Source organism: Leptonychotes weddellii, chromosome 5 (assembly GCF_054177405.1).
Source record: "Leptonychotes weddellii isolate Sample4059 chromosome 5, ASM5417740v2, whole genome shotgun sequence".
Classification (NCBI taxonomy): Eukaryota; Metazoa; Chordata; class Mammalia; order Carnivora; family Phocidae; genus Leptonychotes; species Leptonychotes weddellii.
In genome coordinates, this window is record NC_138373.1 from 124,898,634 (window position 1) to 124,924,590 (window position 25,957).

Consider the following 25,957-nt stretch of genomic DNA (forward strand, 5'->3'; position numbering starts at 1 on the left):
ATTATATGTTTTTTTAAAAAAAAGAATAAGAAGATAGAAGGAAGGAAAAAATGAAGGGGGGAAATCGGAGGGGGAGACAAGCCATGAGAGACTATGGACTCTTGAGAAACAAACTGAGGGTTCTAGAGGGGAGGGGGGTGGGGGGATGGGTTAGCCTGGTGATGGGTATTAAAGAGGGCACGTATTGAATGGAGCACTGGGTGTTATACGCAAACAATGAATCATGGAACACTACATCAAAAAAAATATGAAATGAAATCACTAAAAAAACTTTCTATTCGGGGTGCCTGGGTGGCTCAGTTGGTTAAGCGGCTGCCTTCGGCTCAGGTCATGATCCTGGAGTCCCAGGATCGAGTCCCACATCGGGCTCCCTGCTCAGCAGGGAGTCTGCTTCTCCCTCTGACCCTCCCCCGTCTCATGCTCTCTCTCTATCTCATTCTCTCTCTCAAATAAATTAAAAAAAAAAAACAACTTTCTATTCAATCTTCTCTCAATTAGCCTCCCTTCAAATACACCTGTATGTTGCTGCCCAATTAATATTCTCATGGCCCCGTTCAAACATTTTCAATGGTTCTCTACTATCTATCAAACTATAAAAATGTTACCATAGAAATGAAGACATTCCGGGGCGCCTGGGTGGCTCAGTTGGTTAAGCGACTGCCTTCGGCTCAGGTCATGATCCTGGAGTCCCGGGATTGAGTCCCGCATCGGGCTCCCTGCTCGGCAGGGAGTCTGCTTCTCCCTCTGACCCTCCTCCCTCTCATGCTCTCTGTCTCTCATTCTCTCTCTCAAATAAATAAATAAAATCTTTAAAAAAAAAAAAAAAAAGAAATGAAGACATTCCATAATTTGGCTTTACTTTGTATATGTACCCTATAAATCAACCAAACTACACAACTTATTTTTCCTGCAAAATATTTCACATTATCCCTACTTTGCTCACATTGTTTCTCATCTCTTCCTTTCAGTAAACTGTACAAACTCTCCTGTTAGTTGAAATACTACCTACTCATTCAAGATCTCAAATGTTCTAATTTTATTTCCTCAAATAAATACGATCTCTTCCATTTTTTCCCCAAGATAAACCGTCATTCTATATTTGTACACTTTTATTGGCATACATATGGCCACAGTACATAGTTTTTTATTAAATTACTATTACACTTATAATTGGATTCAACTAACCAAAACACTTAATTCTAAAAAAATTATGAATTTTTACCATCTAGTAAATACAGCTTACACTTACCAGAATTTATGTGCATACAGAAAAGTAGGTAATCTTTTTCAGAGATCGCAGCAATATTTATTTTGATTAAAGAGAGTATATAAACTTACTGTTTATAACAGTTTATAACTCTTTATAACAGTATATAAACTTACTGTTAATATTTTAAAGTTTACTTATTATTTTTTTTTAATAATCTCTACACCCATTGCAGTCTTTAAACTCATGACCCCGAGATCAAGAGTTGCATGCTCTCCTGACGGAGCCAGCCAGGTGCCCCTACTGTTAAAATTTTAAATCATAAAACCAAACTGATGGTTTTATAGGAAACATCTCCACAAATCACAGGCCTGGTCGCTCTTTAATCTTAGCTGAAGAGTTAAGAACTTAAGGGAAGATCATTTAAAGAGACTATATCTACATTTCTCTGTAGCTACCCTGAATTATTAGAGATAATAATAAGTGATATTTAATACTGTTTTAGAGCTTCCTGTTTTGTGATCTATTTCTTGCTGTGTGTGTGTATGCGCGTGCGTGATTTTTTTTTAAATTTTTTAAAAGATTTTATTTATTTATTTGACAGAGAGCACAAGCGGGGAGTGGCAGGCAGAGGGAGAGGGAGAAGCAGACTCCCCACTGAGCAGGGAGCCCAATGTGGGACTCGATCCCAGGACCCCGAGATCATGACCTGAGCTGAAGGCAGACGTTTAACTAACTGAGCCATCCAGGCGCCCCTGTGTGTGCATTTCTATACAGTTTATGCACTGGTGGAGGAAGCAAGAAAACTTAAGATACCTTTGTCTATATATCAAAACCAGAGTAGTGAGTGGGAACCTAAAAACAGAACTCTGAACTACAAAATCTTTTAATATGCATTTTACAGATTAACAATTCATCTAAGGAAATTCATCTGTTAGGACTCTAAGTTAAAGGGAAATTCTTGAAACTAACTTAGAAAACATTAAAATGCTAAATTAACATAAAAAGTATCACTTAACATAATAATGGGCTTTAAAAGTCATACAAAATAAGATTGCTCTAGCTATTAAAATAATACTTCAAATTATTTGTACGCCACAACTTTATTGATTAAAATAAAATTTGGCTACAAAACCTTAAGAACAAAGACTAAATAAATGTAATCTTCAAAGTAAGTTATGATACCTGAAACTGAGAATGAAATGGAGTTTCTACATATGCAAATCACAGAAAGCAGATAGTTGTTATTACATCAATTTAATTACAGAATCAGAAGTAGTTCTGAATAAGGATTTTTATAGCCAAGAGGTTACAGGCCTAACTCTAACAGTTATTATTACTTTAACAATTATTAAAAGTTATTAAGAGCAATTAAGTTATTAAATCGGGGCTATGCTTAAGAAAAATATAATTGATCAAAAGGAGTCTACTGCAATTATTTGACTATAGTAGTAAAGAGATCGCTTAGCTAAATACTCAAAAGAATGAGAGCCAGTTATTTGTGGCCAGATATTTCAGGGGATGGAGCTTTTGGGAACTTTTGATAATCCTATAATTTTAACAGTAAATCAAAAGAGCTAAAGTTTGGTACTCATTGAAGACATATACAAGGGCTCTAGAATTAAATAAAGTTTAAAACAGCCTATGGTGACTCCAGTTATAGCATGATAATCATCTTTAAAATTCTGCAGATTACCCCCAGAGAACTGCATTTTTAAGCATATATAATATAATTATTATCATATGAATGCAGGTTCTAGCTGAATTCAGGAAGCCCTCAATTATGGAATACAGAAGGTAAGATAAATCATTCATATATTTCCCTGATATTCAAAATGTACCACTGAAATCCATGCATTTCTACCACTAAGAACCCACATTATCACTTTCCTTAGCAAGAGTTTTAGAGGAAGATTATTACTAGCAGTATGGAGTTTCAAAAACTTCTCTAGTTTATTATTCTAAACATTTTGACCACTTGGAGCCAAATCCAAAGATTAACAAAACTGACAACGTAATAGAAACACTATGGGGATTTAAAATCAGTCCTCAAATCCATGCAAACCAAATAACGTCAGATAAGCAACAAAATAAGAAGTCCAAAGGCAGAGACACGACAGTTAAACACAATGTGCAATCCCTCAGTGGACCCTTGATTTGAAAAAACAAACAGAAAAACATTAGTAGGACAACTGAAAAAATCTTGACTACGGTTTATATATAATGAACATAGATAACAGTATTATACCAAAGTTAAATATCCTAAATAGGATCATTTTAGTATGGGAATGAAGGATAACGCTTTCGTATTTAGGAGATACATACTCAAGTATTTAGGGGTAAAGTGTTATGTTGATTGCACTCAATTCTTAAATGTTTCCACAAAAAAGTGTGTGTGTGTACACAGAGGGACATGAGTATGCTCATTAAAGATAAGTAAGGGTGGTTGGGAGAAGCCTTTAAAAAGAGACCAGTGGTAAACAAAACAAAACCTATAATCTTTGAGTTAAAAGAAGTACAGGTTCTGGATCAACACACACTTCTTGGGAAGCACTGTTTGGTGGAGAAAAGGAAGCAAAAGGACAGAGAACAAATGGGGAACAGAGTAAGGGAGAAGAGGAAGAAATAAAACTAACATTTTGAGAGCACTTAGTCACTAGCCAGGCTCTCTCTCTCAATCAAGGCTTATATAATGCTAATTTACTTTCTCTTTTTGTTTATTATTTTTGTTTTGTCTTTTCCCTGACAGATAAGGAAGACAGTAACTTGCTCAATGTCCTCACAATTAATAAGAGGTGGGGTCAGGAGCGGATCTCTGGTTTGTCTGACATCGGAGATCATGCTCTTACTGGCATACCATACTTGCATGCCTGGTGCTTTGTACAGAGTTAGAAAATCTAGATGCTAGCTCTCTCATTGACTTATGATAGTACTTTTTGTGCTTAACTGTGAAATTATCAAAATGCGCCTTTACTTACCAGGGATAAAGGATATAAAACCCATGTTTCTCAAAAGTTCAACAGAAATAAAAACTACCATGACCATTATCATTAGTTTTCATATGCAAACTAATACTTTAAAAAGTATTTTTTAAAAAGAATACGGTTCAAAGGAAATCTCAAATTATAAAATATATTCTTATTCTAAACCTTAAATATTTTTGGAATAAACCATAAAAATTTAAGAACTGTCTTAATGCTTTAGTACTTAAACAGAATATATGTATTTTTAGCAAACACAGTTTTGGCTTACCTTTTTCATAGGTGATGTAGGTGTTGCCTGACCAGATGACACAGGTGTTGTAACAGCTACAGGAGCTGCTTGTGTACTAGAAGTATTGGCATTAGTTACAGAAGCCATGGGCTTTGTCTTATCTATTACCAAAACATGAAAAACATGGAGTCAAGATTCAGTATGGATTGTTTCAATGTCTAGAAAAATAGTATTTTATATTCATTTTTGTTTAAGGTTTTGTTAATTCAAGTCTTTTCCATTTTTTTCCCCCTTTTAACAAGTGAATTTTTCAAGGAGTTTCTAGAAATGTCTCAATATGCATGCAGAAACAAATAACAGAACATGAGGACACAACAAAGCTTCTAAGAATAAAAAGCAAATCCAGAATCTGATTTTCATACTTTTAACACTATAGAAATACAAAAAAATTAATATTTAAAAGCTGAATGCAGGATGCCTGGGTGGCTCAGCCGGTTAAGTGTCTGCCTTCAGCTCAGGTCATGATCCCAGGGTTCATGAACACGGACTGATTCATGAGTCTAATTGTATTTGTGGTTAATTTATTTAACCCCCATCGGGCTCCCTGCTCAGCGGAGAGCCTGCTTCTCCCTCTCCCTGCCACTCCCCCGCTGCTTGTGCTCTCTCTTTCTCTCTGACAAATAAATAAAATCTTAAAAAAAAAAAAAAAAAGCTGAATGCATGAATACAGTGCAACTAAAAAGATTACAAGAGCTATACAATTTTTCTAATAGATCTACAATTTACATTGTTTATTTAAAACTCATAGTTCTTCTTTATTCCAGGAAATCTAAAAAGTGCTTTTTGGCAATAATCAGCTTATATTCCTGTCAAATAGCATGTTAAATGTCACAAAGAGCATATTTGCTCACCCCTAAAAAGTCCAATCTTAAACCAGAATATTAGTTGATTTAAGATTAAATCTCTTTTCACAATGTATTGAGACAATTTCCAACTAACAATGAAGCACTTGGAAAAACGTTTTTGAAAACATCGATGCCAGAAAAGATTCAGACTGTATTTGAACACATATTTTTAAAGATTTACTTATTTGAGAGAGAGAGCACACGCACACGAGTGTGAGAGGGAGAGAGAATCTCAAGCAGACTCCACGCTGAGCACAAAGCCTGACACAGGGCTTGATCTCACAACCCTGATACCACCACCTGAGTCAGATGCTTAACCGACTGCATGACCCAGGTGCCCCTATATTTGAACACAGAAATCAGACTGACTTTTAGCAAAAACAGTTACCTATAAATTTAAATCTATAAATTAACTGTAATTTATAAATGGGCCAGAAAGGCTTACTTTTCAAATGGTCAAAGATCATTTATCTAGTTTTAAAATAGTCCTTTGGTTTCAAAATGAGGAAGGACAGGTATTCTTCTATACTTTTGAGAAGAAGTATAGTACTTTAAAACTCTATGAGATACTCATTTTCATTATATTCATATTCATTAAACCTCTCTCTCCCTTAGGTCAGTTTCCTAAAATAATTTTCCACCTTATCATTATTGTATGCCATTATACTTTATAAGTAGACAATATTAAAATATAATTATCTTTAGGGCTATATATACACATGTATAAACACCAAATAGTTCTGAATTGATTCATTCAATTCTATTTGTGACTAAGAAAATACCCACAAGATGTTAATAGGGTGAAAAGCATAATATCTCAAACCATACCAAAGAACAAGGCGAAAGTGGCTCATTTAAAAACCACTATGATCTTAGCTTTTTGAATAAATTGAATGAGCTAACCACAGTCTAATAAACTTTATTCTCAGTGTTAAACAATACCTCTTTTCATTCAATAGAAGCTAAGCCTATTCAGTACAATTTAAGTACAAATCATGCACAATCTATTAGACCATCATCCTGGAAAACAGTCTACCTAACTGGAGAGAGTAATTCAACAAATATTTTTAAATGTCTCCATATTTCAAGTACTAGGTACTGCGTCCTACTGTCCTAGGTAGGTACTGGGGATATACCAGTTGATGAAAAACCAAAATATCTTAACCGCATACAGCTTACAGTCTAGTAGGAAAAATAAACAACAAACAAGATAAAATTCAAGATTTTTTTTCCTTTTATTTTCTCTTTTTTCCTTTTGGTTTAAATATTTGCTATATATAGTATCCATTTAAAGCAGGAAAAATCGGAGAAATCTGAGATTAGAGAAATCTGAGATTAAATAAATTAACCACAAATACAATTACACTCATGAATCAGTCCGTGTTCTTAAACACTGTGCATGCTCATTCTCATATAATTTATTTTTATAATTAGAAATACTTTAATTAGCATGTCATAAAAAAGAGTTATAATATTCAATGACTACCTGGTTGCTTTAGTTTCCAATTTTACCTATACTCTCACCAAGACAAAAGATATGCTGACTCACCTGACCAGCAATATGACAGTAATAAATTAAAAATTATATCCCTGGTGACTAGAATCTAGACATTCACATATCTCAAAAACACTTTGTGTTTTACCAAAAAATAATTTACTTGTAGGATTAGTAAACTTTAAAAAAACAAAGGAATTTAAGACACAGTACCTGGCAACAAAGCTAGCCTTTATCTGTTTAATAACATTTTGTTTTTAATGGGAAAAGATAATCACTATCTTTTTTGATGTGCGTTTACTTAGTAAACTTTAGTTTCCCGTATTTTCTTAGGTGAAATATTTTGCTGAGTGAGTAAAAATAAAATGATCCAGAACTGTTGCTGTGTCTAGAGGAAATACAGGGAGCCCAAGAAATTCTAGGGCTTCATTTCTATTTACTGATGACCACCATACTGGTCCTGATAATTTTTTCTTTTTTTTTTTTTTTTGATCAAAAATCTTAACGGAAATGGACTATTTTTTCTGATAAATTTACATGTTAAAATATCAGGTTATACAACTCAAAGATGGCAATACTGGAATTTCACACTGGTCTGAAGATGTGAATGATTAACCGATGCAGAGTAAGAAAATAAATGTTATTTAATAAAAGCACTCTGGCAAATAAAATGTATAAAACCATGTGGGCCAGATGAAGCAATGCAATGCAGAAACCATACCCCGATAATAAAAAAGAAAAGAATGTAAATTGTGATAGTGACTTTGTAAAGAAATTTGGCAACATCCATGAAAACTGAAAATGTGACACAATAACTCCATTTTTAAGTATATACCTAGTAGAATATCTCTTACCTATGTACATAAGGAGACAATTGCACAAATGATCACCATGGCATTATTTGTCAACAATGGAAAAATGGGAATAAGATAAATTTTTATCAGAAGGGAAACAGATGTATTTAATGAATACTATACAACAACTAGAGGGGTAAGTTATGTAGGTAAAGATACAGATAGATGTAGGGGCGCCTGGGTGGCTCAGTCGTTGGGCGTCTGCCTTTGGCTCGGGTCGTGATCCCAGGGTCCTGGGATCGAGCCCCGCATCGGGCTCCCTGCACCACAGGGAGGCCTGCTTCTCCCTCTCCCCCCCCTCCCCCTGCTTGTGTTTCCTCTCTCGCTATGTCTCTCTCTGTCAAATAAATAAATAAAATCTTTAAAAAAAAAAGAAAAGATACAGATAGATGTAAACAAATCTAAAAGTTACAACTTTTGAGTGAAAAAAAAAAGCAAGTTGCCTAACAACTTCTAGGTATAAAAATGAAAACACAAAACTGTCCTATAATTACTATATATTACTTCTGAATGTATAAGATATGAGTATAAAATGGACTGGAAGATAAAAGAAAAAACTCAAGACAGTGATTGACTTTGGGAAGAAAGGAAAGGGAAGCAGACTAGGGTTAATGGTTAAAGGAGACAACTGTAATTTTTAAAATTTTATTATAAGAAAAATTTGAAGAAAACATAGCTAAATGTCAGCAGCTGTTCATTCTTGGTAGTTGGAATATGAAGGTGTATTTTTTTTTTTTTTAAGATTATTTATTTATTTATTTGACAGAGAGAGACACAGCGAGAGAGGGAACACAAGCAGAGGGAGTGGGAGAGGGAGAAGCAGGCTCCCCGCCAAGCAGGGAGCCCAATGCGGGGCTCGATCCCAGGACCCTGGGATCATGACCTGAGCCGAAAGCAGACGCTTAACGACCGAGCCACCCAGGCGCCCCTGAAGGTGTATTATACTTTCCTGTATCTTCAAAATTTCTTGAAACAAAGCAAATTTCTCCACACCCCACAGGAAAGTATCTTGATTCAGCCTCAACTTTCTAAAATTTTACTATTGCTTAGGGAATATTTGGGATGATACTGGAACCAACTTCCTGGATTGTTGAGCCTCAGAAAGTATCAGAAGCATTCCTGAATTGCTGGGAGCCCATTCATACCCTATCTGTACCATCCTAAGGGAATCTTCACCTTCTTCAAACCTAAAAATACAGTTCAGCAAAACGCAGAGGTAAGTAAGAACCTCCAGGTCATTAGAGAACAATAAATTCACAACTATACTCAAGTTTCTAATACTCCCCGGAAGATAATTTACTGGCTTGGCAGGTATCTGAACAAGTAGCAAATCAGTCAGTAAAGTTTCAAAAGCCTGATTAAAGCCTGATCTTATCTTATTTTACAATGCATCAAAATTCACTGAAAATCCCATTATGCTTCAAAGTTTACCTGTTTCAGCTTCTGATTCTGAGTCATCTTCTTCATCTTCTTCACTAGAGCAGCTAGATTCATCTTTCTTTCCTTCTTCTTCATCATCAACTTTTTCTTGTTCCAGAGATTCAATACGGGATGCATTTTTCTCTGGCTCAATAATCAGTGTCTCTTTGCTGTGAAAGGAAAATAGTTTTCAAAAGATTAAAAACACAAAAGACCAAAAAACACTAATTCTTCTCAGATCCACAAAATCTAATAATCATGTCTATGGCCATCATGCCAATTCATTCATAATAACAAAACCTATTTTAGTATTTTACTTACTTTTTAAAGGTCTTCTGTGACTGATTATTATCCATATTGGCTGTTGATTCAATTAGTGGAGATTTCTTCTCCCGTTTTTCACTATGCAGCTTTATAAAAGTTATGGAAAGGAAAATAATATTATTAAAATAGTATTAATGAGTAAAATACAGAATTTGAAATAACAACAAAGTAGTTTTCAAAACATGAAACAAAACCAAAACAAAACAAAGATTTAAGTTTTTCCTGAAAAAAAAAGGGGGGGCTGGCTTGGATAAAGAATAAAGAGGACTAAATAGTTAAAAAGCTAGGTGAAGGACAAAGTTGGATTTTTTACATCCCTCCAACCATAAATCACTGACAAAGTCAGGATCCATTAGCCACTTAGGATGTCTGATGATATTTTTTACTTAAAAATCTCTTTCCTACCTACATAACTTCTTCTTCATCCAGGGCCTGCTATTTTAGAAACCTGAGATTTTATAGCCTCCACCTTCTAAGCAAACTTTATTATGAAATTACAAAAATATGTTATTTTTGAGTAGGTACATTATAGAAGTATTCATTTTGTGAAGAGGAGGTAAGAGAAATGGGGACAAGCAATACAAAAGGCTGAACACTACCACGATTCCTTTATTCTCTTTCACCGTCATTTGGTTTGACTGTCAGGAATAACTTAAAACCAAAAAGTATAAAATATCACAAAAATACTTTTTTAGCTGTCTGAAAGTTAAAGCTATTAGGAAAATTCACTAATACAGACAATTTTTAGACAGTCATCAAACATACCAGATTTTGTTTCTTTTGCAATTCTTCTAAATATCCTAAAATATCCTCATCTGCTACATCAAACGCTGTCTGGCCCTGGGTAGGAAACAAAGGGGGTTGGTGACGGTAAAAAGTCAATAAACTATAAGACACCTTTGGTGATTCTGTATAATTATACAAAAAGAAGTTAGATAACATTTTGTTATGTACGTAATTTGTTATGTATGTAGTAATACAACAGTATATGACTTAAAGGAGGTATATAAGAAATCCATGTGAGAGATGCAGCTGATACACCTCCCCTTACTTTCTTTGGTAACAGCTTTATTGACATAAAACTCACCATACAAAAAGCCATTTAAGCACTGGGTGTTACATGAAAACATTAAATCGTGCATCACCGCATCAAAAACTAATGATATGGTGGAGTATGGTGACTAACATAACATAATAAAATTAAAAAAAAAATAAAGTGTACAACTGTATATTCATAGAGTATTACAACCTTCACCATTAACAACATAGGACATTTTCATCACCCCAAAAAGAAATGATCTCCCCACTTTTCTCATCTCCCTTCCCAACCCTCCAGCCCAAGGCAACAACTAACCTATGTACTGTTACTACAAATTTGCCTGTTCTGAACATTTCATATAAATGGAATCATACAATATGTGGTCCTTTGTGACTGGCTTCTTTCACTTTGTATGTCTTCAAGTTTCATCCATGTTGCCACATATAGCACTAACTTCAATCCTTCTTATTGTCGAGTAACAGTCCATTGCTTGACATACCACATGTGCTAATCTATTTGTCAGTTGATGGATATTTGCTTTTGCTTTCTGCTTTTTGGTTATATATAATAAATAATACTGCTATGAACATTTGTACACAAGCTTTTGAGTGAACATTTGTTTTCATTTTCTTGGGGATACAGCTCTAGGTAAAATTACCAGATCATGTGGTAACTCCATGTTTAACCTTTCGAGGCCTTTTTTCTTTTTATTACAGCCATAAAAATTAACTAAAGTCTTAACAGAGTAACAAAATAAAAATATATATTTCTAAACTGCTTAAAGTTCAGCCAGCCACAGGTATGCCTCAGTTTCAAATATTAGTTCAGATGAACATCTGTCAATCTATTTTTATTCACTGTGGAAAAGAAAATTCCAAGAGTTGCTGACCAAACATACTAAGGTTTTCTCCTGTTGCTTGCATTTGTCCTTATAATAACCCTACTGGTACAGGTTTCCAGAATGTCAAAAAAGGTCGTTATTAGAATACATTCTACTTTATATGTTGGCCGGTATATGATCCTTTCTCAGAAAAAAATTCTACTTTTTTTCAACTAGAAAATATATCATTCTGAAAGGCAATTCAAATTTCTTTCATAAAAGGCGTCTCACAGCTACAAAAAAGCCAGATGAGTAGATAATAACGACTTCTAAAATCACAAAAACTCTTCCATTAAAAAACAAATCTAGGGGCGCCTGGGTGGCTCAGTTGGTTAAGCAGCTGCTTTCAGCTCAGGTCATGATCCCAGGGTCCTGGGATCGAGCCCCGCGTCGGGCTCCCTGCTCAGCGGGGAGCCTGCTTCTCCTTCTCCCTCTGCCTGCCTCTCTGCCTACTTGTGCTCTATCTCTCTGTCAAATAAATAAATAAAATATTAAAAAACAAACAAGCAAACAAACAAATCTAAAACCCTCAATTCTAGACCAACATTAGGATGTTGCCATCTACTTGGACAGGAGTTACATTTCCCAGCACTACAAAATGAAATATAAGCTACCCAATATCTGAGCTGGTTTTTCCATTGTCTGTTTATAAAATAAAAAATATGGTCTATGAAATGTATCCTAAAATACACGAAATGCTACTTTATCAAGATAGGGGAATGTATGCATGTAAAATTTACAGGATTCAAAAACACTTACATATCTGCCTTTTCTTGTTAGAAAAGCTTCCCAGCAAGAATTTAAGAACCAATCTATCCTTTCCCATTCAGTCCAGGAGAAAATGTTCTAGCTTTAATAAACCTTTCCCCCTATTTCAACCTTCAGTATTAAATGCTAAGAATTAAATTCCTGAAGAATAAGTGGCTCTGAAACAAAATAATTGGCTCAAATTTTGAGGGTGCCCTTTAGATTAGAAACACATGTTAATCCATTTTGCTATATCATAGTCTCTTTGTATAATTAGTTTTATAATGTTACACATGCTACGTTATACAAATTGTTTTCAAGATCAGGTTAAGTGAAAATAACTCACTGGCTTCTTTTTAAGTATTATTTTAAGCATTTATCAACCCTTCTCATGAATGAAATACTGCACCTTAAAAATTTTTTTGAATTGTAATTTAATTTTGGCAGTGGTTAAATGCAATGGGGTTATTTTAGTGACCAAGGAATTTTCCTTTATAAGAATAAGAAACTGGATCACCTTACTAACCTTTTTTTTCACTTTCTCCCTTGATAAAGGAGTCTACTCTGCAAACAGCAGCTGACAGAGAATAAAAACTAGAGTAAAATGCAGGCTATAAGCAGAGAAAAGTTCCTCATTTCAGAAAAGCAGACCCTCAATTTAACCATGCTCATTAAACAATAGGACAGTTACGAAGGTAGCCAATTGTAAAGTTATAAGCGTGACCTGGTTCTTAATTACTGTAAGGCTACTATGCTTTGTTAACGGAATGCTAACACAGTAGGGCATATAAACAGAATCACGCAACGTAACCAAGAAATAATGGAGGAGGGTACAATGCTGAGGTATGAGAAAATAAGAACTCTTTTCAATCAAGAAAACAATCTTAAAAAAAAATTACTGCTTAAAAAAATCAGTTTTCAATACATCTGTAAATTACCAGAAGCACACTAGAGCTACTGTTTAAGTCTAACCTCATAGACTCTTCATTCCTTCCTCACTTATTCTAACTGAATTGCTTTTAGAGGTGTGATCTCTCTTCATTTTCACAACAACCAGTGAAGTAGTCAGGACAAGCATTATGATTCCCATTGTACAGACGAGGAAACCTAGGCTGAGTGTATGGCATTTGCTCAAGGTCATGCAGGCAATGAAGGGAAAGCGGGAATAGAATCTAAGTCTCTAATGCTCCACTGTCTTGACAGAAAATAAGAATAAGCTCAGATAAAAGCAGGGAAAAAAAAATCTGTGTGCCCATTAAGCAGAAGCAGTTTTGTTATTCACTTAAATCTTTGTAATAACGGCTATCAAACTAAAAAGCTGTCTACCAATCATTGTCATATTGCATTAAAAGAAAATTCCAATTAGAAAAACATCTTAGTTAATATTTAAAAAGGGACAATATTTGGGTATACTCTAGTAAAACAATTATTTTAATTAAGAAAAAAATTAAAAATCTTGATATTTAAAGTCTGTATCACATAATTTATAATAATGAGTTAAAATGACAGCAAATGTCTTACAACAAGTTAAAGAAACAAGACCAAAATCTCTATTTTAAGAACACTTCTCCCATTTTTATGTAGAAAGACTTTCAAATTTTCTATATGATTTGTTGCATTTTCTATATTATACATTTACCAAAATTATATTTTCTAATAGTAAAGAATTCATCTAAATCCTTAAAGTTCTATAAGTACTCTTTGATATCATTTTTAAAAGAAATTTACTAAAAATCTTCAATCCACAAGTACTGACGGTATCAAATGACAAGATAAATTCACTTAAGCAGGCTTACACAATAAAGACTAATTTTGATTGATATGAAGTATGACATATTTTTTTAAAATGCAGCCAATGATAACAGAAAGACTAACTCACACAGGCAAAATTATAAAATTAAAATTTTAAAAATTAAAAGTCTTGTAAAAATATCTTCCATTACTATAGAATACAGTCTCCCTCCCAACAACAAAAATGCTTGCATTTTGATATCCTTATGGCATAAAGGCCTTTAGAATGCTATATACATTATTTGCGTCTCACTATTAAAAGATGTCTTTAAAATCCTGATATTTTAAAAGAAAAATCCAATTTTGATAAAAATTTTAAAGTCATATTTTTACAACTTATGAGTTAGTATCTGGAAAAATAAAACATGAGAAATCAAAAACTAAGAAAAATCTGCAGAGGAACTTAGCAGAAAAATTAGTCTTTTTTATTAAGAGATTTATTTATTTCAGAAAGAGAGAGCAAGGGAGAGCCCATGCACATGAGTGGGGGGAGGGGCAGAGGGAGAGAATCTCAAGCAGATTTCCAGCTAAGTGCAGAGCCCAGTGCAGGGCTCGATCTCATGACCCATGAGATCATGACCTAAGCCAGGACCAAGAGTTGGACGCTTAACTGACTGAACCACCCAGGCGCCCCCAGAATAAATTATTCTTACTTATTTATTAGGGTTTTAAGAAAATCACTTGACTTCTCTGATCATGTTCTCAAATCCACGTAACTCTGATAACAACTTTGTAGGGTTGAAAACTATAAAATTCTAAGGAACTATGAGGCATAATGCTTTTAAGATACTATAAAGATATACTGAAATGATGAAATGAGGGGATAAGATATAAAAATTTAGGATGACACAAAAAACTGCTACTATAGTAAGACAGAAACAAAAGGAGATAAAGAAAAATTATTTATACGCAGTCCTTCTCCTAGAGCATAATTATGATGAACTGTATGGCATAGGAATTAATTTTAGAACAGATACAAGATAAAATAATTTTTTTCAGGGCGCCTGGGTGGCTCAGTTAGTTAAGCGACTGCCTTCGGCTCAGGTCATGATCCTGGAGTCCCGGGATCGAGTCCCGCATCGGGCTCCCTGCTCAGCAGGAAGTCTGCTTCTCCCTCTGACCCTCCCCCCCTCTCATGTGCTCTCTCTCTCTCTCTCAAATAAATAAAATCTTTAAAAAAAAAAAAATTTTTTTTTTCATACATACTATATATTGTCTATGAATCACTACCAAAACATAACATGTTTAAACTGGAAAATGATACAATATTTTTGGAAAACCATTTCCATTAATAAGCTTCTCTCTCCTGGTCCTTATCTGGAGGCCACTACCAATGAATGAACCAATTATCAGTACTGTCCATGTCAATGAACAAGTGGCCTTTAAGGGACACTGTTTGGGAGAGAGACAGGAATGCAGAACAGACATTAGAACATAAGAGGTATTTACTAATTTCTTCAGAAAAATTCCAACTCCTGGGGGAATTTCTACACTAAGGAGAGGAAGTATGAATTGCCAAGCTAAAATTAGCTGGCTTTTTAACTTAAAATTTAACAGTATCAACATTTATTTGTCTTCTAATACTGATTACAAAACAGAAAACTATTATAATAAAAAACAATAGAGAAATCAAATTACCAAAATTTTTGACTACAAAATTAAATACTTATATAAAAACAAACTTATATTCTCAAACATCTGGATCACTCTCAAACATTTTTTATTTTGATTTTCCTGAAGATTTTAATCACTTCTAGGACTTTAACTTGCCTGCATATTTCTTACTTGAAACACATTTATAAATACATACATGAAATGCTCCAGAAAGAGCAAAGGAGTTCAGAGGGCTTCTTTATCACTTTACGCCAGCAACTAGGACATGAATCTGCACTACTACCTCAACCCAAACATCCACAGGAAAATACTGGGCATATGGTATATCATATTTGTTCTCTTCCCTTTGCAGATCCCCGATTAGAAACTGCAGTTAATCAGAGTGTAATCAGCACCAGCACTTATATTGATGGACACAGGAGAATCAGACAGTGCCATCTGAATAAAGATGAGATCATTTTAGGAACCTCTGCTAAGTAATCTACTATGTTATCTTATAAAATGCAATATATAAGGGATATTCTAGGGAAGTTAAGGGTAATCAAGTTCACTAGAGGAGATGTATTTTAAGCTCTGCAGCTGTTGGCAGATGATAAGAATCATGAACACAGAATAGGAGGAACTAATAGGAATACTGGTGACACTGGTAACTGACTGATGGTGCTTAGAAGGGAGTAAAGGAAAAAATATCTGATCTAATAAGGAATCTGATAACCTGAGTCTGTTCATGATTTTATAAAAAAACACTTAGATGACATTCACGCCTTCTTTCCCTCTACCAAAGTGGATGATTTTTTTTTTATGCAAAACTAATACAATCCTTGTAATTGGTCAAACTGGGTGACATTAAGTAAAACTTTTACCTCATAAATGGTTTTCTCATCACAAAACTAGGACTAGATGTTGCATCTCAATTATTTTATTTGGGATAAAACTTTATGGTTTTTACTAGTCTCACATGCTGTAAGACCCCACTATCCATGTCATTTAAAAAGCTACTATAAGCAAGCTGTTAAAAGACTATCAGCTAAAGAGAAATAGAAATATATTTCTGTATGTGTTCTAACTCAGAGTGATGGGAGAAAACATTCGCAGAGAAATGCAAAATTTTCTTAATTTTTGAGTTCCCAAGTACTCAAATCTATCATGTATGGTAATATGATTACTCAAAGAGTAATACTTCTTTCTTTGAGGAACAAGGCCAAAACCACCTCACAGGTATTTGAGAAAGACTTAAACAATTAATAATAAAAATCAATAAATGGTTGATAAAATGTTGTTTTATACAGTTCATACAACTTAATACAATTATAGAATTTATATTCCAACATTTTTGAGACTTCTAAAACCTTTATTTCTAAAACTTAAATATTTAAAATACATACTGGATATTTCTAAGAATTTAAATATTTAAAATACATTTAAAAGGCCTACCACTTTGTTGACCATCTCCATATCACATAGATTGTCCACTAAAATTCGACATGCTTCCTCTTTACCCCAGTGAGCAGCAGCATGAAGAGGTGTCCAGCCATCATAATCCTTAATATTAACATCATAGCCTGCCTGTATTAAAAGTCTAAAGAAATTACAGTGAATTAGATAATCATTAATAAATCTAAAAATGAGCAAACATAATCATTAGCTTTATACCATGCAAGTTAACAGAAATTTGTGATGTATTTCTTTTCCTAGTTCACATCTTCCCCCTTCCCAGTTCACATCTTCTCCCTTCCCTTCAATGAATTAACTAGGACAAAAGAAAATAATTTTCAGAAAACACTGGCAATGAGGATCTTGAATTACTGCCATAATAATGCATTCAACTTTAATTAATTCCTAATGACTAATAAGTCTTATGGTTTGGTGAAACACTTATTAATTCTTGTTATTATGAATTATAGTTGAAATTTTCATAGGAAAGCCAATAATTTTTCAATGTGAACTCAAAAACTCCTGGATCAATTTGTATGTTAAACTGATTTATTGAGGGAATGTCTTCAGGTGTCCATATAACATATCATCGCAAGCTAAATATGTTCTAAAAATATACTGGGATCAAACAAATTTATTTTATAGTTTTTCTGTTGCCTTGCAGTTGAGGAACTAGTTTGTGAAAACTTTCACAAACCTTAATGATCTACCATGGGTAATTTTCATAGGAAAATGACAATCTGTTAGGAACAAAACAAAGCAAAACAAATATTCGAGGGGTCGATTCTACTTTTCTGCAGCAGTAGAAAGCAGATATTCTAATTATCAACAAAGCTAGAAAAGAGGAATACATTTTAATACAATGCAAAGAACTGTATAAATTATGTTAGTATGCCCTCCTAACTGTATATTGACATTAACCTTTATTTTATTTAGAAATTAAGCTCAGAGAGCAAAGAATATAGGTCTATAAATTGCACATAACACAGCCTCACACACACAGGCAGACAGTAAATACTTTATAACTCATGAAATCTGGTTGACCTTTACCTTACTTTCCAAGAAGTTGAGCTTGAGAAGGGCTTCTTTTTACCTACAGGAGGTGGTAGTGATAGCTAATACATAACCCTTCATTTATTTATATTTCACGAACTGATCCCCTATTTCCTAAGAATATCTAAAGCAGCCATTTCCAATTCTGGATCCAAAAAAAACCATCTTAAGAGCTTATTTAAAAAAAAAAAAAAAAGAAAATTCCCCAACTCCACCACAGTCCTATGGAATTAAGCAGCATACTGGGAGATGGGCTCTGCCAATTTATATTTTTAGTAAGTCCCGTTACCTGCCTGTAGACCAACATTTAAGAGCCTCCAATCTAAAGAACAAGCTAACAGCTGAAAGTTAAAAAAAAAAAGTCCATTAACATATATTATCAGAAACTTTATTAAGAGTTTAATAAAGAGACAGAATACTAGAAGATATAAAAATATATAAAAGATAAAAAATATATCCCCCATTAGAAAATATGAACTATAATGTTAAATATTTTTTTTTAAAGCTTTATTTTTTTTAAAGATTTTATTTATTTATTTGAGAGAGAGAATGAGAGAGAGAGAGAGAGCACAAGAAGGGGGAGGGTCAGAGGGAGAAGCGGACTCCCTGCTAAGCAAGGAGCCCGATGTGGGACTCGATCCAGGGACTCCAGGATCATGACCTGAGCCGAAGGCAGTCGCTTAACCAACTGAGCCACCCAGGCGCCCCATATAATGTTAAATATTCTGAGTGACAAAAATTATAAGTACTTGGGAGTCTATGTGGAGAGGCAAGACAGAAAGGTAGAAAATTTTTTTTCCCCCAATAAACATATGGCTCTCTCTATATGCCAGGCCACACAATACTCAAAATAATAAGACAGTGTTTATTATATTCAAGGAGCTTCAAATGGAGGACAAAGGTCAAGAAAACAATCAACCCTCAAAGACAGTTTCTGTGATAGAGATGCAAAGGCAGTACAGAGTTGAAAAGCATGAAGATCAATTGAAAGGGGTTGTGTATGTGGGGAAAGTGATAGGGGTAACAAGTGGGGAGAAGTTACATTTGAAACCAATATCTTCTATTTATTTTTCACTTCATACATATTTTTACTTATTTTCATAAGTAATATATTTACGAAGTTCAAAAATAAAAAAGAATAAATGGCTATATAGGGAAGTCACACTCCCACTGCTGACCTTTAGCCAACCAGTTTCCCCTCCCTTATATAACTGTACTACTAAATTTGATTGGATCCTTAGAGAGATTTTATGTATATATCAGCATATACAATTAAAAAAATTTTTTTTCTTAAAGATTTTAACTTTAAGTAACCTATACACCCAACATGGGGCTCAAAACCACAACCCTGAGACCAAGAGTTGTATGTTCCACCGACTGAGCCAGCCAGATGCCCCTAAAATTTTAAAATATAAACACAAATGATGAATACTTCTGTCCTTGTTTTTTTTTTTAAAGTTAATACATCCTAGTGCTCCTTCTATATCTATATATAGTGTTTTAATTGCTACAAGAGTATTCACTGAAAGGAGGTATCAAATTTATTCAACATTCTCCTACTCCTATTATAAATAACGCTGTTACCACATACCTTATTTCCTGTGAGAATATCTGTAAAAAAAAATTTCTAGAGGTAGAACTAACTGCTAAGCCAAAGAATAACTGTTACTTTTATAGAATCTGTTCAACTGTCATACTTTCACCAGTAATGTAAGAGTGCCTTTTCCCCAACCTTGCCAACACAGTGTGCCAACATTTCAATCTTTGCCAATATGACAGATGAAAAATGGTAATTCATTGTAGCTTTATCTGTACTTATTATGAATAAGGTTGAACATGTGTTTTTCATAGGCTTAAGAACCTTGAACTGAGTCAAAGGATCGAAAGGAATTTGCCTCCAAGTTGAAGAGATGGTGAATGAGGTATCTAGACAGAAACAAAGCAGGCATTAAGACATCATGACAGAACTTCAAGTAGATATATATATATATATAGTTGGAATAATGCATGCCTGAGGAGCAATGGTAGCAGCTTAGCTTAAAAGAGGATGACTTATGGTCTTATGTACTAATTTGAGGAGTTTAAAATATATCTCAATCCCCACTGAGAATCTTAATAAAGAATTTTAAGAGCCTAGATAACCTAATTACAAAGACCACTCGGAAGCTGTCTAGAAAACTATTTTACAGTGCAACTAGTACTCAAAAAATATTACCTTTACCATATGCAATTCTCTAATATTTCAATTTTTTTTTTTTTAAAAAAAATGCTGTTGTCAAGTCACTAAGTTCATTTGTGACCTAATGGCGTCTGAAAGTTTGCTAAGTTTTGGATTAAAGAGAGAAACACAGAGGACAAGAAGAGGTAATTAAAAGTTAACTGGACTATTCTAGAAGGCTTCAGTTATTGAAGTGAGTAGGGACTGAAAAAAAGGAGAAAACTTGGGAATAGCTGACCCAGTTAAACTTAACTGTTTTTACTGAGAAGGTGAAATAAAGAGAATAGTTTGATATTAGAAGCTCCAGTGAAACATAACAACATAAAGGGTGCAGAAGATTTTGCTGAGGGCTAGTCTTAATTCCTTTCAGATACATATAACAAAAGTTACCCACTGAATTGTGTTTTTCATATGGCTGCCAACACCTTTGCACTGCATAAGTAAAAGAAAAAAATTTATTGTGATGTAAAAGAGCTTTGTTTCAAGGAAATTTGTGGATCAATACATAGACCTATAAAGTCTCAGTTGCTCATGGCTTGATATTTATTATTATGCTAAAAGCACTCTGAGTCCCAGCGTTATGTAGTAAAAAGAAAACTGCATTTTAGATAAATTACATGTAAATGAATATTCATTAGGAATCAAGCTCTCTGAATTTGATGATTATGTTATATAGAATACTGTTCTTAGTCTCAGTAACCAGAGTTAGCCAATCTGGGAAGCTCAAAATGACTTTGTAGTAATTTACCAACCCAGATGGTAACATATAATGGTTGTCTGACACTTTGACGTAGTGGAAAATTGCAACCAAAGAAAATAATCAAAATTCAAGAGTAAAGAAAGAGCCTTAGAAATAAAGCAGTAATATTCAAGGTAGTTTTCTCTTTCTCCTATAAACAGACATTAAATAACTTTTATAAACTGTTTCAAAATAATGTCTGCAGGTATCTTAAGAAAAGGAACAAGAAATAAAGAAAGTAAACCAAATTAGAAAAATGACTGTGAAAAACAATACTTACTTTAAAACTTCTGTATAGCCTTTAGCAGCTGCAACGTGAAGTGCTGTCCCTCCAGATTTTGCATGCCGGACATCATTTATGTGACCACTATTTAGCCACTGTCTTGCATCTCTAAGCATTATCCGTTCTTCTTCTTTTCGAGCTGCTTCTATATCAACCCCTGATAAAATAAATATTGCTTTTATTTTTTCTTTATAGAAAATGTTCTATGTTGGGAAATAAAATTATTCAAAACATTTCAAGTTTAAATAAAAATTAAAAGTGAAATTTTATTTTTAAAAAATGGGCTGCTAATAACAAGCTGGTTCAATAATGAAATGTAGTAATACTGCAGCTATTTTATTAGCCTTCTCTACTGATTACTTAGTTTTTGCCCCACAATGTTATTTTGGCTTTCTTTTTTACCTTTTCTGATAAATCCTTTTGTTTTTAAAAATTTGATTATTTCCTTAGGTATATCATCCTTTAGTTTAAAAACAAGACAAAACAAAATGTAATTAAGTCTTAAATTTCTATCTAACTGCTTTGCTCTGAACTCTAGCCTACTAGGTAGAAATGTTTATTGAACACTTTGACTCAGAAAATTTATGACTTTCAAATTTGCCAGACTTTCAAACAGATTCTCTACCAAACTCTTTCTTTTTCCAACATAGTACATTCTTCACTATTAGTATCAGCATTATAAATTTAATAAGTCATATAGATGTTCATTCACTTAAAAGCATTTATTAAGCACTGAGTTAGATTGAGATGGTAAGAGTGGGAAGAATTAAAAAAAAAAAAAGGAACAGGACACTCTACCTCTTTCTTACCTTCAAAGAGCTCAAAATCTTGAGAAAAAAATTAAAGTAGAAAAGATAATCCTGAAATTTCTAAATGATTTCATGTGGTCTCATGGGCTTCAACTGCTGGCTATTTAATGAACAGCATACACCACAATGCAATTATATAGTGTGTCTTACTCCAGGAACCTATGAACTTATTAAAGGTAAAGATACTGCTTTTTTATCCTGTATCCCCACTGTCTAGATGAGTACCTAATACAGAGGTAAAAGGGATCAGTAAATGTATACTAACTACATGATGAATGAATACATGGGTAAAAACAATTACACACACACACACACACACACACACGCACATCTTCTCAGCTAAGATCTCTCCTATAATTCATATCCATCTACCCAACTGGTCAGGATTTTTTTTTCTTTCATTCATCCATTTATCCATTCACCCACCCATTCAATATGTACCGAGTGCCTACTAGATGTCAGGTACTTCTTATAAGGTGCAATGGGTATAGAAGTGAACTTATTAGATGGCAGAAAATAATCTGTATGTGAAGAAAAACAAAGCAAGGTAAAGGGACAGAGGGTAATGATAAAAAAAAAACAAACTTGTTTTATATGGTTTGGTAAAGAAAAGTCTCTTTGATAAGGTGACATTACAGCAAAAAATAGAGTGACAGTCATACTCTAATCTGGGAGGCATTTCAGGCATAGGGAAGTCCTAGTAGTAGGCTCTGAGGTAGAAGCCTGCTTGAAATGTTCTGTTTAGAAGGCCAGGGTATCTACAGAGTAGTGAGAACAATGAGCAGAGTGACACAATCTGACTTAAGCTGAAAAGTTAAGAAAAGAAACTGAGGTATCAAATTGGAGGCTACTACAATAATTCAGACAAGAGATGATAGTAGCTTAAACTAGGGTAGTAGTTAAGGTAGTAAAGAGATTAGATTCTGGATTCTTCAAGGTACACCAACAGAATTTGTTGTTAGTTTGGATGTAGGAGAAAAAGAGAAGTCACATATGAATCAAAGGTTTTCAGCCTGAGCAACTGGAAAAATTAAATTTTCAATATGAGAAATGTGAAGTTTGAGATGCCCTGACTATCTATTAACTGGATATCAAGTAGTCAGTTGGATATCTGAGCTTGGAGAATGGAAAAGAGTCAAGACTAGGGAAATAATATAATAAAATTATATGCCACAGGCATCTGAAACTTAACGCTAAAATCTTAATTCAATTTTCCTAGCCAGTCAGCTTGCTGCCTGTCTTGTATTTAATGTACTAGGTACCACTACTTACCCAGCAACCTGGAAGACATCCTTAACCCTTCCCTTTACCTTTATTCCCAGCCCTCATCCAATTAGTTCACAGACTCTGAATTGCCATCTCCTAGACTGTCATCTTGATGGTATCATAGTTCATCACCATCTTAGTTCATGTCCTATATCCCACACTTTAACTACTACTACTACTGGCCCTTTACTCACTCAACCTCAGTACCTTCTGATTCATTTCCTACACCAATGCCAGCCCGGTGTTTCCATATCAAAATATAATCATTCACATTTCTACATAAATTTGTCAATGGCTGCTCACCTCCTGTAAGACAAAACTCAAACTCTTTTGTGTAGTAGACAAAGCCTTTTATAGGATTTGGTCTCAATACACTTTTAACATCTACTCTTTCTCTTATAGCATCACCCAGTGTTCTTACCATCTAGATCTCCACCAAGGTCCCCAAGTACATCATGCTTGTGTGCTGTTGTGCAAGCTATTATCTTCTACATGGTCTGTTATCCTTCCCTTGCCTAAGCAAATTACCAATTATTCAAGGCACAACTAAACCATTCAACTGAAGCTCAACTTTTAAAAAGTAGACCATAATTGAAAACATTTTTAAAATCCCCAAATTACATTAAGTACAGGTAAAGTCATCTTCAAACTAGAGACTGTTATATCTCATTATCACATCTGAAAGAAACTTGCAATAAGATTTCCCAAAAAAGGGGGCGCCTGGGTGGTGCAATCGGTTGAGTGTCCAACTCTTGGTTTCAGCTCAGGTGGTGATCTCAGGGTTGTGGGATTGAGTCGCAAGTGGGGCTCACATTCAGTGCGGACTCAGCTTGAGATTCTCTCTTCCTCTCCCTCTGCCCCTCCCACTCGTGTTCTCTAAGTGAATAAGTGAATTAAAAAAAAAAAAAAAAAGATTTCCCAAAAAGACTATATACGTGTAATGAACAAAACCTATGACTGTTATTTAAAAAGTATTACCATTTCATAATGAATCAATTATATTATCAAAACTTCCTACCGAAAGATAATCATCTCATATTATTTAAGATGACTTCTAATGTTATTCATAAAAGAAATTATAAAGTTATAATTGTAATACATTAAATATAACATTTTTACTAAATGATTTTTCTCAGACTGATTTATTTTCTTATGCTTTATATTTTACTGTCTTTCAAAACACTGAACTCTTTATTATCATTATGCTTTTTGTCTTTACCATCTTGAATATTCTTACTTTTATTATCTTTTACTATTCTAAATTTCCTCTGGACCTGAAATTAAAAAATATATACTTCTCACTTCTGGATTTGCCTAGTTTCATGCTATCTTTATCTAATTACAAAGCAATTACCTCTTTTGCCTCCAAATCATGCTCATATAAATTATATGTAAAAACAAGCAACACATGTTTAAAATTAAAGTATGTGTGAAGGGAAATTTCTTATGCTTAAGAAAATCCAGTTAGAAAGAAAAACTTACTTTCATATTTTAAAAAAATTTAAATGCTACTGATTAGTTATAGGCTCTGCTTTAGTTAACTAAAATCTAGAAGAAAAAAAAACCCTTACTGTACTACATATTACAATACTTTTTTTCTAGTTCCACTGTTTTAACCAGCTAGTGACCTTGAGAAAGCCGTAACTTCTTTGAATATTAGTATAATGGACTAAGAACACTGAAATTGAACCTAGACTGCTGGGTTTCAATCCCTCATCTGCCACTTATTAGCTCTATTATTTTGGGCAAGATACTTAAATCTCTGCTAATATTCAGTTTATTTGTAAAACACTTACTTGTAAAAAAAGGGTAATGAAAGCACCTATCCCCTAAGGTTGTTGTGAGGATTAAATTAATTGAGATATGTGAAATGCTTAGATCAGGAGTAAGCACCAAGGTATTAACTATCACTATCAGCTCTAAATGCCTATGATTCTGCTTCTCCTTTCTTGTTTTATGGTCTAACAGACAGAAAATTCTATAATGCATTTAATTGGTCCTTAGCCTACCTATTACAATTGCAAGGTTTTAAATAATGAAAACAATAGATATCAAAACTAAATTGGGTATAATAAAGTGATTAGAGTATTTAACATCCGTTACTACTATTGAAAAACAGTAAATATAAGATTGAAATGTAGCCAAATCTCTTGGTGAGAAAAAATAAGAATAAATTGGAGTTTGGTCACAGCTAGGAGATACAAAGATTGACTTGTGTCCCAAGCTAAATAAAGGCAATTGCATTAAAATACAAGCCAGAAATACTTTAAGCTAAGGCTCAATCGTTACTACTTTTATTTTGTTTTTAAGTAAATTCTACACCCAATGTGAGGCTTGAACTCACAACCCTGAGATCAAGAGTTTCATGCTCTACCAAATGAGCCAGTGGGGCGCTCCAAATCATTGCTAGTTTCAAAGGCAATTTACTTAAGCATAACTAGTTATTGACCAAATATATTATTAAGAAATTAGAGCTGAAAGAACTGAAGAATTTTAAAATATTAAATAAAAACGTTCATATCAGGATAAATAATTTTAGAAATCTTATCACTACAAGAGGTATATTGAAGGTGCTCTTTTTATAATTATTAAAATCTATTAGAAATATCCCTATAATTTGTTTCTCTGGAACAAAGTTATGCTATATAAGTTCATGTATTCCCATTA

General features: G+C 33.7%; 1 protein-coding gene and 1 long non-coding RNA gene across 9 annotated transcripts in view; both read right to left on the minus strand.

Moving 5' to 3' along the window:
• PPP1R12A (protein phosphatase 1 regulatory subunit 12A) overlaps positions 1-25,957 on the minus strand; it is a 142,951-nt gene that overhangs the window by 46,638 nt on the left and 70,356 nt on the right. For all 8 annotated transcript variants that reach the window (XM_081822124.1, XM_081822119.1, XM_081822118.1 and 5 more), the window contains exons 4-9: positions 21,213-21,372; positions 16,923-17,067; positions 10,183-10,257; positions 9,415-9,503; positions 9,106-9,263; positions 4,460-4,581 (exon numbers count right to left, since the gene is read on the minus strand). In XM_081822124.1, the coding sequence (XP_081678250.1) occupies positions 4,460-4,581; positions 9,106-9,263; positions 9,415-9,503; positions 10,183-10,257; positions 16,923-17,067; positions 21,213-21,372 (749 nt within the window). The remainder of the gene's footprint in view (positions 1-4,459; positions 4,582-9,105; positions 9,264-9,414; positions 9,504-10,182; positions 10,258-16,922; positions 17,068-21,212; positions 21,373-25,957) is intronic.
• LOC145721854 (uncharacterized) lies at positions 15,157-15,500 on the minus strand. The gene is made up of 2 exons (XR_014145816.1): positions 15,266-15,500; positions 15,157-15,201 (listed from the first exon to the last, which is right to left on the minus strand). It is a non-coding gene; the product is annotated as an uncharacterized LOC145721854 (long non-coding RNA).